Consider the following 16,682-nt stretch of genomic DNA (forward strand, 5'->3'; position numbering starts at 1 on the left):
TGGGTGGATCTTTAATAAACATTTTTGGTGTTAATTGCAGCAAAGTGAAAAATCTATAATGAATTCCAAAGCTGGGTGTGGTGCCACAACAGTTTGTGGTACAGACCTGTAATTTCAACTGCTAGAGAATTGCAAGTCAGCTCGGGCCAACTTAGTTGAGATGGTTTCTTCAATAGTAAGAAGAGATCTTGGTAGATAAGCTCAGTGGCAAAGTTCTTCTCTACCATTAGCATATACAAGTCCTTTGGGTCAATCTAGTGTTGGTAAGCAGGGTGAATAGAATTCATGTGATCAGTCCTTCCAGAAAAGTATTCTTATTTCAACATACACATAAAATAATCTTTGCACTTTGTTGAGAATCAGCTAGTATTTTCTCCTTTACAGGCTTATGACAACTTAAGTTTGAGTGACCACTTACTAAGAGCAGTACTAAATCTCTTGCGGAGGGAGGTTTCAGAGCATGGACGTCATTTACAGCAGTATTTCAACTTGTTCGTAATGTATGCCAATTTAGGTAAGAATTAAATTTTTCATAATCTCTGTTAAAGTATCATGTTAAATGATAGTCATTCAGAAGGTCCAATGATGAAATAATGTTTTTTCTTTTTTCTTTATATGAAACTGTCTCTAAATACAGAATATCCTTTGCCCGAACCCCTGTGCACTTTATAATTTTTTACATAATACTTCTGTGGTAAACACAAGTGAGATTCTATTGTCTTAAGTTTTGCTTCCAAAAAGCAATACTACATCTACCTGCTTTATTAATATACTCATTCCCAGGCGCCATCCAATTCACTAACTGAATCAGAATTACCACAGTTAGTGCAAAAAAAATTCCATGTTTTTACTGTGAAGAGTCATCAATTTTGGAATAAGGTCTAGAAAAGAAGTAAAATAAATTAAAATTAGAGGAAATAATGTCCATTCAATTAGTGCTAGCAGTATAGGAGAGCACTTTTCTCATACTAATTCCAGGTTTGATTTCCAGCATCCCTAATAATTTTTTAAACTAAGAATTGACTTAAATTACTCCTTGATCTTTCTAATACTACCTGCTCATTCCTGTTATGTTACTACTAGAACTGTACCTAAATATCATGCACAATTGTCTTCCACTGTTTTATTTTGTTGCAAAAGATTAGATTGGGGGACAATAGTTGTCTAACATGGACATTTTCAGCATCAAAGGATGGGGTACGCCTTTAGTTTCAGTACTAAGAGAGGCAGACAGATCTCTGAGTTAATTTCAAATATTTGTCCTTTTTGTTTTGTTCACAAAGTTCATTCCATCCTAATGTTTTCTTTCTCTGTTTTCCCCCCTCTCTACTTGCTTTCTGTCTCTCTTTCACTGCAGGAGTGGCAGAGAAAACACAGCTGCTCAAACTGAGTGTACCTGCTACCTTTATGCTTGTGTCCTTAGATGAAGGTCCTGGCCCTCCAATTAAATATCAGTATGCTGAATTAGGCAAATTATACTCAGTAGTGTCACAGCTCATCCGCTGTTGCAATGTCTCTTCAAGAATGCAGTCTTCGATCAATGGTAATCTATTCTTGGCAATAGTTTTGAGTACTCTGGGTCATATCTAGAACTTGATCAAATTTGGTTCTGAAAATACTTAAATACAAAGTGAGGGTGTGAAGGAAGGTCCACTCTTGAAACATTTTACAATGTTTGCAGTACTGTTCCTTTTTCACATGATTATTGGACCCTTTTCTGCTTGCTACTGGATTAAATTAGTAAAATTTTTATGTTGGGATACCGAGTCATTGAAACACACTACTATTCTTAGTGCTTAGAAAAATTGACATACAGCTCTTTTTTTTTTTTTCCTAAAACACATTTATAGGCTATGTTCTGATAAGTTTACATTGTTATTGTGGAGACACTTACTGGTTGTTAATTGACAAATCTGTATTGTAGGTAATCCTTCTCTTCCAAATCCTTTTGGTGATCCTAACTTATCACAACCTATAATGCCAATTCAACAAAATGTGGTAGACATTTTATTTGTGAGAACAAGTTATGTGAAGAAAATTATTGAAGACTGCAGTAACTCTGATGAGACCGTCAAATTGCTTCGCTTTTGCTGCTGGGAGAATCCTCAGTTCTCATCTACTGTCCTCAGTGAACTTCTTTGGCAGGTTAAGAAATCATAACCATTGTTAAATCTCTATGATTTGATTTATTACCCATATGTACTTTATTCACTGTGTCTTAACCTATTTCTAGGTTGCATATTCTTATACTTATGAACTCCGGCCCTATTTGGATCTGCTTTTACAAATCTTACTGATTGAAGACTCTTGGCAGACTCACAGGTGGATACTTTATTTTTTTTTTATCAGGCTAATTAGACTTAGTCCCGGCTGTTACATATAATAGAAATTGACCATCCCCACATTTAACAAAATATATAACAAAAGCACCCTAGGGTTCTAGTGAATGTTCAGTGTTACAAGAAAAAACTCAAGACAGGAATGACTACCAAGTTCTCCCAGATTTTGTCAGTTTGTTTTTGTTTTTTGTTTTTTGTTTTTTTTTTTTTACAATGAGGACATTGCCCAGGTTTCATACTTAATATATTAACATCATGTGCCACCACGCCCGGCTCTGAATTTTTTTTTTAATTAAAGAAAACTAGCAATAGACTTTATACATATGAATTTATTAATAAATCCAAGGATTGTTTTAGGTTTAGATTACATTACTTTTGGAACTAACCTCATTACATAAATCTGTAGTTATTTAGTGATAGTTCTGGAGAGCAGAGCATAAAGACACATGCTTTTAATTCCAGTACTTGGGAGATAGGCAGTCAGATCTCTGTGAGTTCAAGGCCAATCAGGGCTACACCAAGACCTTGTTTCAAGGTGGCTCAGCTGAATTTAATCCCATGTGGTTGAAGAAAAGCAAGTTCCCTCCAGCTGGGTGTGTACGCACACACCACAAACACACCCACATGAATGTGTTTGGGGTGTTGTGGTGGTGGTAGACTTTTTTGGTTGTTGGGGTGTTGGGGTTTTGGTGGTTTTGTTTTTTAGTATCTTAATAAATACGTACTGCTAACTCATTAACATTGAACTTAACAGCCAGCACTCTTACACCTCTCGCCTAGTGTAAGCTTCTTTAGTGCACACTTTCTGTAAGACAAACTTCAGTGCTATACATGAAGGCCAATTATAACAGCAAAAGAGGACACTTGTTTGTAGTTTGAAACTGAAACAAGACAAAGTCACTTTATTCAACCTCTACTAGGAAATTGTGAGTTCTGGGCAACTTGAATCATTTGCTAACAAAGCACATTAAGTACTTATTTTTGTTTTGGGGTTTTTGTTTGTTTGTTTTTTTTATGTTGGACACACAAGGTTTCGCTGTGTATCCAAAACTGTGCTGGAACTTACTCTGTAGACCAGTTAGACCTCACAGAGATCTGCCTGTATCTGCCTCTCATGTGCTGGGATTAAAAGAGTTTTTAAGTATTGATTTTTAAGATTAGCCATTCTAGTGGCTATAGAGATGACTGGGTCATTAAAAATACTTGTTCTTGTAGATGACCAGGTTTGGTTCCCCAACACTCACATAGTGGCTAAGATACCCACCAGGCATATATGTACTACATGCAGGAAAAAACACTTCTACATATAAAGTAATAGAAATATTTTAAAATACAAATGTTTTTTATCATTGTTTTAAATTACTGTTATAAAAATAGCAGTAAGCAAAAAATCAGTTTTCTTGAATCCAAAATTTTCTAAGTGGTCACCATTGATACTTCTTAGATGATTTTAATACAGTCTAGCTTCTAGTATTTTTCTTTTAAAAATAGCACAAGCCGGGCGGTGGTGGTGCACACCTTTAATCCCAGCACTTGGGAGGCAGAGGCAGGCAGATTTATGAGTTCAAGGCCAACCTGGTCTACAGAGTGAGTTCCAGGACAGCCAGAGCTATACATAGAAACCCTGTCTTGCAAAAAAAAGCAAAAACAAAAGAAAACAAAATAGCATACGATTGTATAGCTTTAATGGTGTGGTAGCATATTTAGACCTTCAATCATATTATTCCAAGACAGAGGTAGGCAAATCCATGTGAGTTCCAAGCCAGTCAAGGCTATGTAGCAAGACATAGATAGATAGATAGATAGATAGATCGATCTAAGTTCTCTTTTAGCATATGATATGATAAAAACATAGGTTGGATTAAATGTGAGAAATACCAAAAGTAGTAAGTAAAAACAGATGATTAACTTAAGTTTGAAAATAATCTTATACTGTAGCTTTTTTGTTTTGTTTTTTGTTGTTGTTGTTTTTAGTTTGGTAAGTAGGTCTTAAGTATTTATAATGTCCTCCATGTGTCCTACATTATTAGACATGAAGGAAGCAACACAAAGATAGTACTGATTAAAGATGGTATTTGGAAAACTGTTGGTATTAGTGGGAAGAAAGTATGATATGTCAAAGTAATATTCTAACACTTTATATCAGTTGACAAAATAAAGGTAAGGTTAGGGTAGCTTACTGGCAGAGCACTTCTAAAATGGGTTAGACCAGCCCTCAGCCTCTGCACTGCCACCCCCAACACAAAATTGGAGAAATAGAGTTTATATGCAATATCTTAGGTCAAACAGCAAGAAGCCTATAACCATTTAGACACCCTTGGTTACTCCTGGCAACCTGCTTGCTTCTATAACTGTGCCTGTTATAATCATTTTGCCAAAATACAACATTTAGCATTTTGTGTCTAATTACAAGGATCCTTTGCATACAGCATGTATAGGTTCCTTTCTACTGCTCAGTAATACAGGTAGATGTCATTTTGTTTATTGGCAGCTAATGTCTAATAAAATAAACAGGCCCTGGGTATGGTGGCATAAGCATGTGATCTCGGCAGTTTGGAGGCTGAGGCAGTCATATTGAGAGGTCAAGATGATTCTGGTTTACATAATGAAACCCTGTCTCAAAAGCAAAAGACAAAAATGACTTAAAGCAAGTTATTGTCAACTACAGTGTCAGTGTTAACTTTTAAAGTTTGTTACTCTTGAGTTCAGAATTTGCTTCTAGTGATGTATTTAAACAATGCAATTTGAACAAGTAAAGTTAGTAAGGATACAGACTTGAGTCAGGCTAGTTGGCAACTGTATGACCCTAGGCAAGCTGTTTCTATCTCCTCATCTGCTCAAAGGTTTAATAGTGGTACTTACTGTCTATTAGGAAACAACTGAACCCACAGACATTTACGGGGTAGCATGTAATAAACACTCAATAGATAATAGCTTCTTTTAATTTTTAGAAGTTTTATCTTCCATCTGAAATGTTTTTCAGAATTCATAATGCCCTTAAAGGAATTCCAGATGACCGAGATGGGCTGTTTGACACAATTCAGCGTTCTAAGAATCACTATCAAAAAAGAGCATACCAGTGTATAAAATGTATGGTAGCCCTCTTTAGCAGTTGTCCTGTTGCTTACCAAATCCTGCAGGTAAGGGTGTTTTCTTATTTCATAGAAATTTAAATTGGAGTTAAAAGATCCTGTTTTAAAAGGCTGTAGCTCTGATATACTGCTTACCCAGAATGTACAATTCCCCAATATGACAAAGAATAAGAAAGGAATGAAAAATAGCATTAAGATACTATTTTAATCCAGGTATTGGGGCGGGGTGAGGTACACATCTGTAATTTGGACATTAGAGGCCAAGTCAGGGGAACAACCACAGGTTTGACAACAACCTGAGCTATGTAACAATTACCAGACAGCCAGAGTTGCCATGGCAAGACTATTTCAAGAATAAAAAATATCCTCAGTTTGTGGGATTATCATTTTAAGTTATCTATGATACACTCCCAATCCTCTTAAATGTACATGATTTTATTTACTTTTGAAGGGCAATGGAGATCTTAAAAGGAAATGGACCTGGGCAGTGGAGTGGCTTGGAGATGAACTTGAAAGAAGACCATACACTGGCAATCCTCAGTACACTTACAACAATTGGTCTCCTCCAGTGCAAAGCAATGAAACATCAAATGGTTATTTCTTAGAGAGATCACACAGCGCTAGGATGACACTTGCAAAAGCTTGTGAACTCTGTCCTGAGGAGGTAAAAAAAGCCACCAGTCTACAAGAAATAGAAATGGAAGAAAGCAAAGTAATTCTTTATAGGCCACTGACTGTATTAATGATAGTGTCGTTTATTAGGATTGCTAGACTTGTGTTTGCTTTTAATATGTAGTAATATATTGATGATGATGATGATGATGACTCCATCTGGAGAAATTACTGTGCTGTAACTTTAGAAATTATTTCCAAGAGAACCCGAATTATGAATTTTTAATTGTTTTTTAAACCTTCATGTGTATGGGTGGTTTATCTGTACACCATATGCCTGCCTGGTGCCCATTGAGGCCTGAAGAAAGGATATTGGATCCCTTGAAACTGGACTTAACAGATTGTTTTGAGCTGTCATGTAGGTGTTGAAACTTGAACTTGGGTCCTCTAGAAAACAAGAAGTGATCTTTATTAAAATATAATTATATCCCCCCCCCCTTTCAGCTACTCGCACACATCTTCTTGCTCTGTCTCAGATCCATGGCTTCTTTTTCTTTAAATGTTACATGAATCTGTATTCCTAAATCTATAACAACCTGCTTAGTGTATATAAATTTATTTATATGTTTATGACTTTAGGTCTAACCATTTGATATTGGATAATCAATTGGGGGATTCTTCCCTGGGGAAAATGGTTTTCTGCTTTCAGCATTCCTTGTTTGCCTGTTGAAGACTCATGGAGCTTCCTCCATCCATATTAACATGTCCATTGTTTAGGCAGCCATGTTGTTGAGACTGCTTGGATATACCTTTCTTTTTTTTTTAAGATTTATTTATTATATGTAAGTACACTGTAGCTGTCTTCAGACACACCAGAAGAGGGCGTCAGATCTCATTACAAATGGTTGTGAGCCACCATGTGGTTGCTGGGATTTGAACTCAGGACCTTTGGAAGAGCAGTCAGTGCTCTTAACTGCTGAGCCATCTCACCAGCCTGGATATACCTTTCCTGACATTTCTAGGCAACATAGTTCACGCCTGATTTCCTGTCCCCTTGGCCCTTACAATCTTCTACCCCTTCAGTGTTTGGGAAGGTGCCCTGAGCATTAGATATAGAAGTTATAATCACAGTTTCTAAGAGTTGTTACTAAGTTAACCAAATCAGCAGTAACCTTGATGTTGCCTTTTTTTTTAATTAGGAACCAGATGACCAAGATGCCCCAGATGAGCATGAATCACCTCCACCAGAAGATGCTCCTTTATACCCTCATTCCCCTGGATCTCAATATCAGCAGGTAAACAGGAGTCAGATGGTGGGGTTAACCTCTACAGTGGTTCTCAACCTTAATGCTGCAACCCTTTAATACAGTTCCTCGTTTTGTGCCCCCCCAACAATAAAATTACTTTCATTGCTACTTCATAACTGTAATTTTATACTGAGTCATAATGTAAATATGAAATATGCAGACTATCTGATGATACCCCTGTAAAAAGGTCACTTAACACTCCCCACCCCCACAAAGATTGAGAAATCCTGCTCTAGAACCAGTTTCATACTTGACTATAAAAGAAGGCTTTTTGCCATGACTGTGGACTAACTTTGGGGGCATGATCAGAAGAATGGGTTGGAGTGAGGTCGTGGTACAAATTTGAATTTGCCCCAGGAATATGGTTCCCTTTCCAAATAGGCTTTTTTTTTTTTTTTTTTTGGTTTTTCGAGACAGGGTTTCTCTGTATAGCCCTGGCTATCCTGGAACTCACTCTGTAGACCAGGCTGGCCTCGAACTCAGAAATCTGCCTGCCTCTGCCTCCCGAGTGCTGGGATTTAAGGCATGCACCACCACCGCCCAGCTAGGTATGTCTTGTACTACTAGTATAGAGTGAGTAAAACTGTCAATATAAAATGATAATCATTGGGGCTGGAGAGGGGTTAAGAGCACCGACTGCTTTTCAGAAGGTCCCGAGTTCAAATTCCAGCAACCACATGGTGGCTCAATACCATCCTTAATGAGATGTGACTTCCTTTTCTGGAATGTCTGAAGACAGCTACGATATACTTACATATAATAAATAAATAAATTTAAAAAATGATAATCATTGCTTAGTGTGAAGGATTATAATGACATTTCTTGTTAGACTATGTCTGCAAGTAAATTCTAAAAACAACTAAGGTAATTCTCAAATTAATTACCTACAAAATAATTACCTGGAATAATATTCTGAATGGGAACTTTCCTAAAATGTAGATGTGACCAAGCCAAATGTTTTCAGGGGTGATAGTGCACAAATGGAAATTAGCTTTCTGGCATTGTACAGAGTGCTAAAATTCAAGAGTGTATGACTTGCCTTTAATCCCAGTACTTGAGAGACAGAAGTGGGCAGATCTCTGAGTTTGAGACCCTGTCCTTTAAAGGGGTGGTGGTTAAGGGCAATAGTGGCATACACCTTTAGTCCCAGCACTTAGGAGGCAGTGGCAAGCGGATCTCTTTTGAAGTTTGAAGACAGCCAGGGCCACACAGAGAAACCCTGTCTGGAAAAAAAATTGGGGATGGGAGTGAGATCTGCTGCTGAAGGTGGCCTTACGTTTTAGGGCATAAATGAAACCACAGGGAATAGTGTGTGGAGCCTAAAATCTTGGCATGCCTTGTGGGGATATAAAGACCACCACCTAACCATATGAAGTTCAGGTATTTAAAAAGATAAAAAAAAAGTTATTGTGATATATCTGTAATTCTCCTGCTGGGAGAAGCAGACAGAACCTAGTTGACATAGTGAGTCTTTCTGTTTTTCTTTCCTTTTTTTTTTTCTCTCTCATTTTTGAGACAGTTTCTCTTGTCTAACAGCTCTCAATGTCCTGGAACTCACTTTGTAGACAAGGCTAGCCTCGAACTCAGAAAATACGCCTGCCTCTACCTCCTGAATCCTACGATTAAAAGCATGCACCCCATGCTTGGGAACACGGTTTCAAGGCCAGCACAAGTAGTACATATCTTTTAAAAAAAAATAAGTTAGGAATCATGACAGTAATTACCTTGCTCAGTCCCAAGAAGGCTCATACATTAATCTAGCCTTGTGATTTCAGTGGAATCTAGCCTTGTGATTTCAGTGCAATAGTTAATATTAATAGTTCTGTCTACATAGCAATTGCACCTATGGTCAATCAGATTTATGCTGTGAGAGAGAGTTCATGTAGGCTAGCCCTCACATCATTCTTTTTTTGATGAGTAAGACAAGAATAGTAATGGGGTTTTGTTTGCTTGCTTGCTTGTTTTTCGAGACAGGGTTTTCTCTGTGTAGTCCTGGCTGTCCTGGAACTCACTTTGTAGACCAGGCTGGCCTTGAACTTAGAAATCCACCTGCCTCTGCTGGGATTAAACGCGTGTGTCACCACACCTGGCTTAGTAATGAGGTATTTTAATTTGTCAGGCTTACACCTACATTTTTGGAGCTGGGCTGGCAAAATGTGTCAGTGGGTAAAGAAAGGTACTTGCTATACAAGTTCCACCTGAGCTCAGACCCCAGGATCTTTATGGTAGAAGGAGAAAAACAGCTCCTTCAAGCAATCACTTTGGACAAAGATTTATACATCCCTATCCAGTCATGTGTTCTTTATGATTCCGAGGTTTGTATTTGCCTATAAGAAGACTTTTCAGTTGATGTTGTAAGTCCTAAGAGTAAAAGAAATGTTTCTGTTCCCACCAATTTTAACTGTTTAATTATATATTGTGCAAGTGAGTATCAGAGACTTGGGTGTCAGATCCTCCTATAGCTAGAATTATGCCAGTTTAAGCCACCTGGTATGGGTGCTAGGAACCCATTTGTGGTTCCCTGTCTGACCAGTACCTAGTCTTACCTTTGATCCATTTCTCCAGCTATGGAAAATTTGTAATACACAGGTTTCTTTTCCCTTTCAGAATAACCATGTGCATGGACAGCCATATACAGGCCCAGCAGCACATCACATGAACAACCCTCAGAGAACTGGCCAACGAGCACAAGAAAATTATGAAGGCGGTGAAGAAGTGTCCCCTCCTCAGACCAAGGATCAGTGAAATGCACATATTAACTGGTTCCATCAAGACTGTGCACCCAGGCCTTACAGTCCAACTTTTTTCTGTGTCTGGCTAATATTTCAAACTAGAAAAACTATTCCTAATCAACATGGAGTGGAGAGTTTATTCATTGTCTTATCTGCAGAAATTTGCTGTCAATATATAACCCGCCTGCAGTGGAAAGTGTATAGTGTTTTGTAATAAATGGCCTGATGCTAATGTGTAAATGGCAAAGGTGTATATAGTATATTAATGTTTGACTGTTAATTCTTAAGCAAGAATTTTTTTTTCTTCATGAGACTCACAGATCTACAAAACTACATTAATTTTCTTGTTATACCTACTGCTCTCTGCAGCCAGTGTTGCCTACCTTGTGGCAGTTGGATCACCTCCTTTACAAAAACAAAAAGTAAATCAACATCAACAAAACAGCCCATTCATTCATGTCACACCAATAGTTTCCTGTTCATTGTTTGCCACTTGGAGTCAATTTTACTATGAGCAATGTAAGGCTGATTACCTTTGATTTATTTGATTGATGTGGAAAATTGGTGATGTACTATGTTTCTAGTCTTTCTCATTGCCTTTTTATTCTGATGTTAGGTTAATCACTTTGAAGCTATAGATATGCTGTAACATTTAGCATGGCTTCACACAAGTTAGTGTAGCCAGTGAAGAAATATTACCATAATGACTGCAGTTGTCCTGACATGACACCTGCATTGCTCGGAGCTTTCCTTCTTAAACCCTAGATTATAAAATACAGACTGAGGGAGAACTGTGGCAAGGAAGCGGTTCTCAGTTACACGCGTGTTCTTCTCATGTTTGACAGTGTGATCTCTGGGTAGAATAAAGAACACTTAAACTTATCGACTTGGTAATGGGAATTTTGAAAGATTTAAAACAAATACACAAAAATTTGCTATGCCAGTATGCTGGCTGGAGCCTAGTAGACTGTATTTGATGTGCTTGTTTCGTTCTTTGCTAGAGCTTACTAAGTGACTCTTTTTCAAACTGTCCTTCCTTCTGCTGGATCCCAGTGCTGTGGAAGTCCTCAGAATCCCACAGTCTTTGGAGTACCTCTGCACCAAGGTCTCTGGCTGATTCTCTGCTCAGTCATAATTTTACTTGAAAGCAAAAATTGTCCAAGCTCCTTTTCCATTCCAAAAATTTTAACATTCAAAGCAGGGTCTAATTTAAGAAATTACTGGTAGTTAATACAATTAAGGAATTAAATTTTAGAATAAACAATTTGAATAAAGATAAAGGAATCAGTTAAAGCTGTGTTTCAAAGAAAATTGGTGATTTGAATATGTGTAATTTTTTTGGAACCTGTCTAAAACCAAATACCCCTGCAAACAGATAAAACCTACCCTATTTAAATATTTTGCTGTTTTATTTTATAGAAATTATTTTGCTGAATTTGCAAATAGAATTTGATTTAAGAAGAACTTTTTGTCCTGTGGTATGTTTGGGGGTTTTGATAACCTTCTCTGTCTGCCTGTCTCTCTTTTTTTGAGGACTGCATATTTCTGGAAAGCTGATTTCTATGCATAGCATGTGTAGACATAACCAGCAATGAAGATTTTAGTCTCATTAAGTTTTTGTGCACAGAAAGATGGGGGTCTTTGGCTCTTTACTAAAGACTTGGAGAACCGGATGTTGATGCTGTAAAAGTTCCCTAACAATCAATCTTGTACTTTTTGTATGTTTTTATATACATGTGTATTTAATGAGCACAAGCTTGGTTGTATTTTTTACGATTCAGTTGATAGGAAAATGTTTTAAGGCTATAGTTGGCATTGATCAAAGCAGAAGCAAAATTGAGCATTGTTATTTTGTGATTTAAAAGGGGCAGTATTTAAGATAAAGGTTTAGGTATCTTATTTGCAGTATTCCACAGTTCTGCTTCTAGACTTCCTGTAATTTTAGCGACCTTTGACAGCAGATTCTGTTTACATCAGAATTTGCTTTTGTTTCGGTTTTTTGGAGCCTGGGGATCCAGAACCTGAAGTACTCCAGGCGAGCGCTCTACCATTGAGCTGCGCCTCCAGCCTGAATTGAAGTTTGAGCAAAGTACAGTGTTTGCAACTCCAACTGGAAGTTTTTTAAAGTTCTTCAAGTAGTAAAGTAGGTTAGCTTTGTTTGGATGAGTAACTGGTACTAGTTATGTTATCTTACCATCTGACATGCGACTTTGGTATTTTCTGCTTCTTAAGGAAATTATGAAATATGTAAAACTTAGTGACTTCCTAGGTAAGAAGAAAACTTGACATTTTCAAAGGCTGTGAATTTTTCTTGGAGGGATTCTACCCCCGGCCCCCAGTAGTTGCTTTAAGTGTATAAGCCCACCAGTTCCAGATGATAGGGGATTATGGAGTCATGGTTCCCCTCATTTGAGGAAGAGTGGGCCTGTGTTGTGACCAGGAGTGAGGGAAGGTGAACAGAGTTATTTTTGTTTGTTTGTGCAAATTATTTTCTATATTAACTCTTTAAGCATTAATGTATAACCGGAAATTTTAAGATGCATGTTATTGTAAGCGCAACATAGTGGTGATTTTGAGGTCTTTCTCTAAAACATAAGTGGCACATTTTAAATTTCAAGTCTTAAAGTGCCTGAAAGTTATTTGATTCTCTCAACTAATTTCTTTTGAGCCATATGTTTCCTCCTTTAAATGTTTGTTGCAGAATCACTAGTCTTCGTTTGAAGTACTCCCACATTTCTAAATGGCATGATTGCTCTATTGAAGACAGTAGAATCTGTTAACGTAAGACTGAAGAGATTTTATTGTGCAACTGTGTAAACTGGGGCTTTGCCCAGTCGGATCTAAGTATTTTTGTGTACAACTTGGTAAACACCATATTGCTGCTGTTTCTAAACCCTCCACCTACCGAATTCTCATGTTCAGCATCGCAGAGGCAGAAATACAAGCATAATCATATATGGGCTTTGTTTCTTTTCATTGATTTTTCTTAGTGATGATTTCCCAGCCTTTTTTTTTTTTTTTGTCTCTTAGCTATAATTATACAGACCTAGAATTATTCAAATGTTTTCTATTTTCATGATTAACTTTTATTAGTGGACAATAACAACTTAAGTCTTTAATCCTCATATTGGTTAAAAACATGAGGAGCCTTTTTTATTTGAATTACTTTTGTAAAAGAAAGCAACAGTCTGAATATTCAGGTGACTACTTTGGCATAGTTCGGGTTTTTATTAGTATTTTTCCAGGTTATGTTTTCCCATGAACTATTTTACTTTGTTAATTTTGTGCTTAATTTGGTGGCTATATCCTGCCTTATTTAGAATTTTAGAAAATTGCCTTTTTGCGATAAGTGCCCAGTTTTTATTTCTAGTTTGAAGGTACGAGGACATACAGACTGCTGATAAAAGAAACCAGCACCCCTTTGCCCCAGCTTATGTGTTACCAACAAAACCATTCTCAGTACTGGTTTCATTGTAGGGCCCAACCAGAATTGGTCCTGCATCTACATGAGTGTTGCATATTTGAAAAGGGTTTGGGTGTGATAAATCACTACAGAAGTGCTGAATGTATTAAGACCTCGCTGCCGATTGTATTTCTAACGATTATTTTGTGTTTGCAGAAGTATGTAGCACTTGTCCTCCAAGCTTTCAGGTGTAAGGGGGAAAGGTGAACCACATTTTAAAGTCACTAATGAGTGCAATTTTTTTTTTTTTTGGAATTGGGGTTCCCAAAAGGAAATTTCACCGCCCAAATCTCACATACTTCTTAGCCTTTTACAAGCCAACAGATTGACATAAAGATTGTCCGCAGTTCGTAAGATCTAGCACATATACAAAAATAAAACTTTATAAATTAAATTTGGGTTTTTCTTTCATTTATTAACATAGGGTTTTCCCCTATATCGGTAGGGTTGGCATGCCTATATTGCTAGGGTTGGCATGCAGGGCATCGAATGGATTTGGCAAGTGCCATGTCACTCAGCCACTTTTGGCCCTTGAATTTTTTAAGGGACATGTTTTTAATAGGTCGTTTACTTTGGTTCTTGATTTTAAATCTGAAAAGTCCCTGTTTTGAGGGGTTATTAATGTGAATTTTTCACTTTAGCGTGTCATCTGAAATGCTGAAATTCCTTTTCAGTGTCCGAAAAGTACATTTGGCTTCTGCAGCAGAGCCTGTTGATGCTTCCCTACGGAATACTGCTAAAGAAAGGCATCCCACATAGCCCTCACATTTACTTATGTTTACTGAAACAGCCAACCTCTGTAGCTCAAGCTGGTCTGGAATTCACTGTAATCAGGGTGACCTCAAACTGACCTTTTGTCACAGCCTCCCAAATGCTAGGTTTACAGCTGATTTTCCTGTTCATCCTTCTTGCCCCACTTTTTAAGCAGAATAAGGGAAAAGTGTAGTAGTATAAACTATGTGCCTATGAACCTACCACTTAGGAAGATCAGGAGTTCACGGTCATCATCTACTTAAATGTAGGCTAAAAGCCCTACCTCAAAACTAAAAGCCAAATCAAATACGAAATTCTTCCCTTTTAGCAAACTAATTTAGTGGCCCACTTATGTTTAAATTTAAGAACCAGTTGAGTATCCCTTAGCTAAATATGTGGGACAAGAAGTGCTCAACATCAGAAGGCTAGGGAGTTACTTGCATATATGAGATGTCTTGGGAATGAGACCCTAATGTAGACAAAGTCATGTGGCATGCACAGTCTGAGTAGTTCCATATTGTGTTGGTCCCTTGCTTTTGACTTTTAGGTATTTTGGATTGGTTTTTCAAAGCAGAGTTTGTGTGTAGCCCTTGATTTTACTGGAATTCTTTAGACCAGGCTGGCCTTGCACTCATAGAGATCTGCCTGCCTTTGTCTCCCAAGTGCTGGAATTAAAAGTATGTGCCACCACCACCTGGCTGGGTTTCTATGGTTTTGTTTTGTTAGTGTGATGTGCTGGGCATCGAACCAAGGGCCTTTCACATACTAGGCAAGCTAGCATTCTATCACTAAGCCATCTTAAGCCTAGAAATACAGCCATTACAAAACATTTCAAACACTTTGCGGGGGGGATTTTTTTCAAGACAGGGTTTCTCTGTATATTATAGCCTTGGCTGTCCTGGAACTCACTTTTAGACCAGACTGGCCTAGAATTCAGAAATCCGCCTGCCTCTGCCTCTGCCTCCCAAGTGCTGGGATTAAAGGTGTGAGTCACCACCACCCGGCGAAAATTTTGCTAAAGATTTATGTATTTATTCTATGTAAGTACACTGTAGCTGTCTTCAGACACTCCAGAAGAGGGAGTCAGATCTCATTATGGATGGTTGTGAGCCACCATGTGGTTGCTGGGATTTGAACTCAGGACCTTTGGAAGAACAGTCGGGTGCTCTTAACCTGCTGAGCCATCTCACCAGCCCCCTTCAAACACATTTTTAAAAGATTCCCTTCGAATGTATGAAATTTAGGGAATCATTTCAGCTGAGGTACAGTTGTGCCTAACTGCTCCTTAATAACTTCAAAACATAGTCTCACCAAGTCAGAGATACCAGTGAGGAGGGGAAACCACTTTTAGGGACATTTGATGTGAACCCATTTGGTTGCTTGTCTTACAGCTGTGTTTGCATCCATTTCTTTCCTAGCCATTGGCACATTGAATAAGCTCAGGAGAGATTTTGGATGAGTATTCTGATGCTCTAGCTAGGCCCAGAGAAAAGGAGAAACTAAATTCATAAAGGTACAGAATTGCAAGCTGGGAAAAAAGGCTCTGTCCATGCAATGCTGCCAGTAAGCGTTAGGACCTGAGCTCAATTGCCGAACCTACATAAAAACTCAGGTATGAGTCACCCATACTTGTAATCTCAGCATTAGGGAGGTAGAAGTAGGCAGAGACTCCTGGCTAGTGCCAGAGACCCTGTTTCAATAAAAAGATGGTAGGAGCCTGCATGTTGATACATACATTTTAATGCTAGCACTGAGGAAGCAGAAGTAGGTGGATTTCTATGATGTTGGGACCAGAATGGTCTACAAAGTGAGTCCCAGGAAAGCCAGAACTATGTAATACTCTCAAAAAGCAAAGATGGCATTTATTACAGTATATGATGGTGGATGGGGTGAATGCATGCCACTGTAATGACCTCATGGAGGTAAAAGAACAACTAGAACTTGTGGAAGTGGGTTCTTCCCTTTACACCGTGTGGGTCTTAGAACTGAATTCAAGTGGTCAGACTTGGCAGCAGGTGCTTTTTAATGCTCTGAGCCATCTTGCACCATTTAAGTGTTTTAAAGTACAGAATGGACTAAAAGAAAGCTGAGTGGGTGTGGTAATAAAGTTATAAGTACACATACTACGGGCTGGCGAGATGGCTCAACAAGTAAGAGCACTGACTGCCCTTCCAAAGGTCCTGAGTTCAAATCCCAGCAACCACATGGTGGCTCACAACCATCCGTAATGAGATCTGACGCCCTCTTCTGGAGTGTCTGAAGACAGCTACAGTGTATTAGAATAAATAAATCTTTTTTTAAAAAAGTACACATACAAAGCTAGAACCCAAAAAAAACCAAATACCATGTCACCTGAATCCCTACTAAATAGTGAGGCCCGGCAT

At 38.1% G+C, this 16,682-nt stretch overlaps 1 protein-coding gene across 14 annotated transcripts in view; it reads left to right on the forward strand.

The window, feature by feature from the left end:
* Usp9x (ubiquitin specific peptidase 9, X chromosome) overlaps positions 1–13,939 on the forward strand; it is a 102,347-nt gene extending 88,408 nt beyond the window's left edge. For 11 of the 14 annotated variants that reach the window (XM_030251305.1, XM_006527587.4, XM_006527589.4 and 8 more), the window contains 8 exons: positions 385–514; positions 1,358–1,543; positions 1,925–2,145; positions 2,234–2,322; positions 5,323–5,479; positions 5,883–6,143; positions 7,243–7,338; positions 9,958–13,939. In XM_030251305.1, the coding sequence (XP_030107165.1) occupies positions 385–514; positions 1,358–1,543; positions 1,925–2,145; positions 2,234–2,322; positions 5,323–5,479; positions 5,883–6,143; positions 7,243–7,338; positions 9,958–10,095 (1,278 nt within the window). In that variant the 3' untranslated portion in view covers positions 10,096–13,939. The remainder of the gene's footprint in view (positions 1–384; positions 515–1,357; positions 1,544–1,924; positions 2,146–2,233; positions 2,323–5,322; positions 5,480–5,882; positions 6,144–7,242; positions 7,339–9,957) is intronic. The other 3 variants (XM_011247456.3, NM_009481.2, XM_030251309.1) reach the window with 2 other exon arrangements.
* The last annotated feature ends 2,743 nt before the right edge of the window (positions 13,940–16,682 follow it).

The sequence above is a fragment of the Mus musculus genome, chromosome X (genome assembly GCF_000001635.26).
Source record: "Mus musculus strain C57BL/6J chromosome X, GRCm38.p6 C57BL/6J".
NCBI classification, from domain to species: Eukaryota; Metazoa; Chordata; class Mammalia; order Rodentia; family Muridae; genus Mus; species Mus musculus.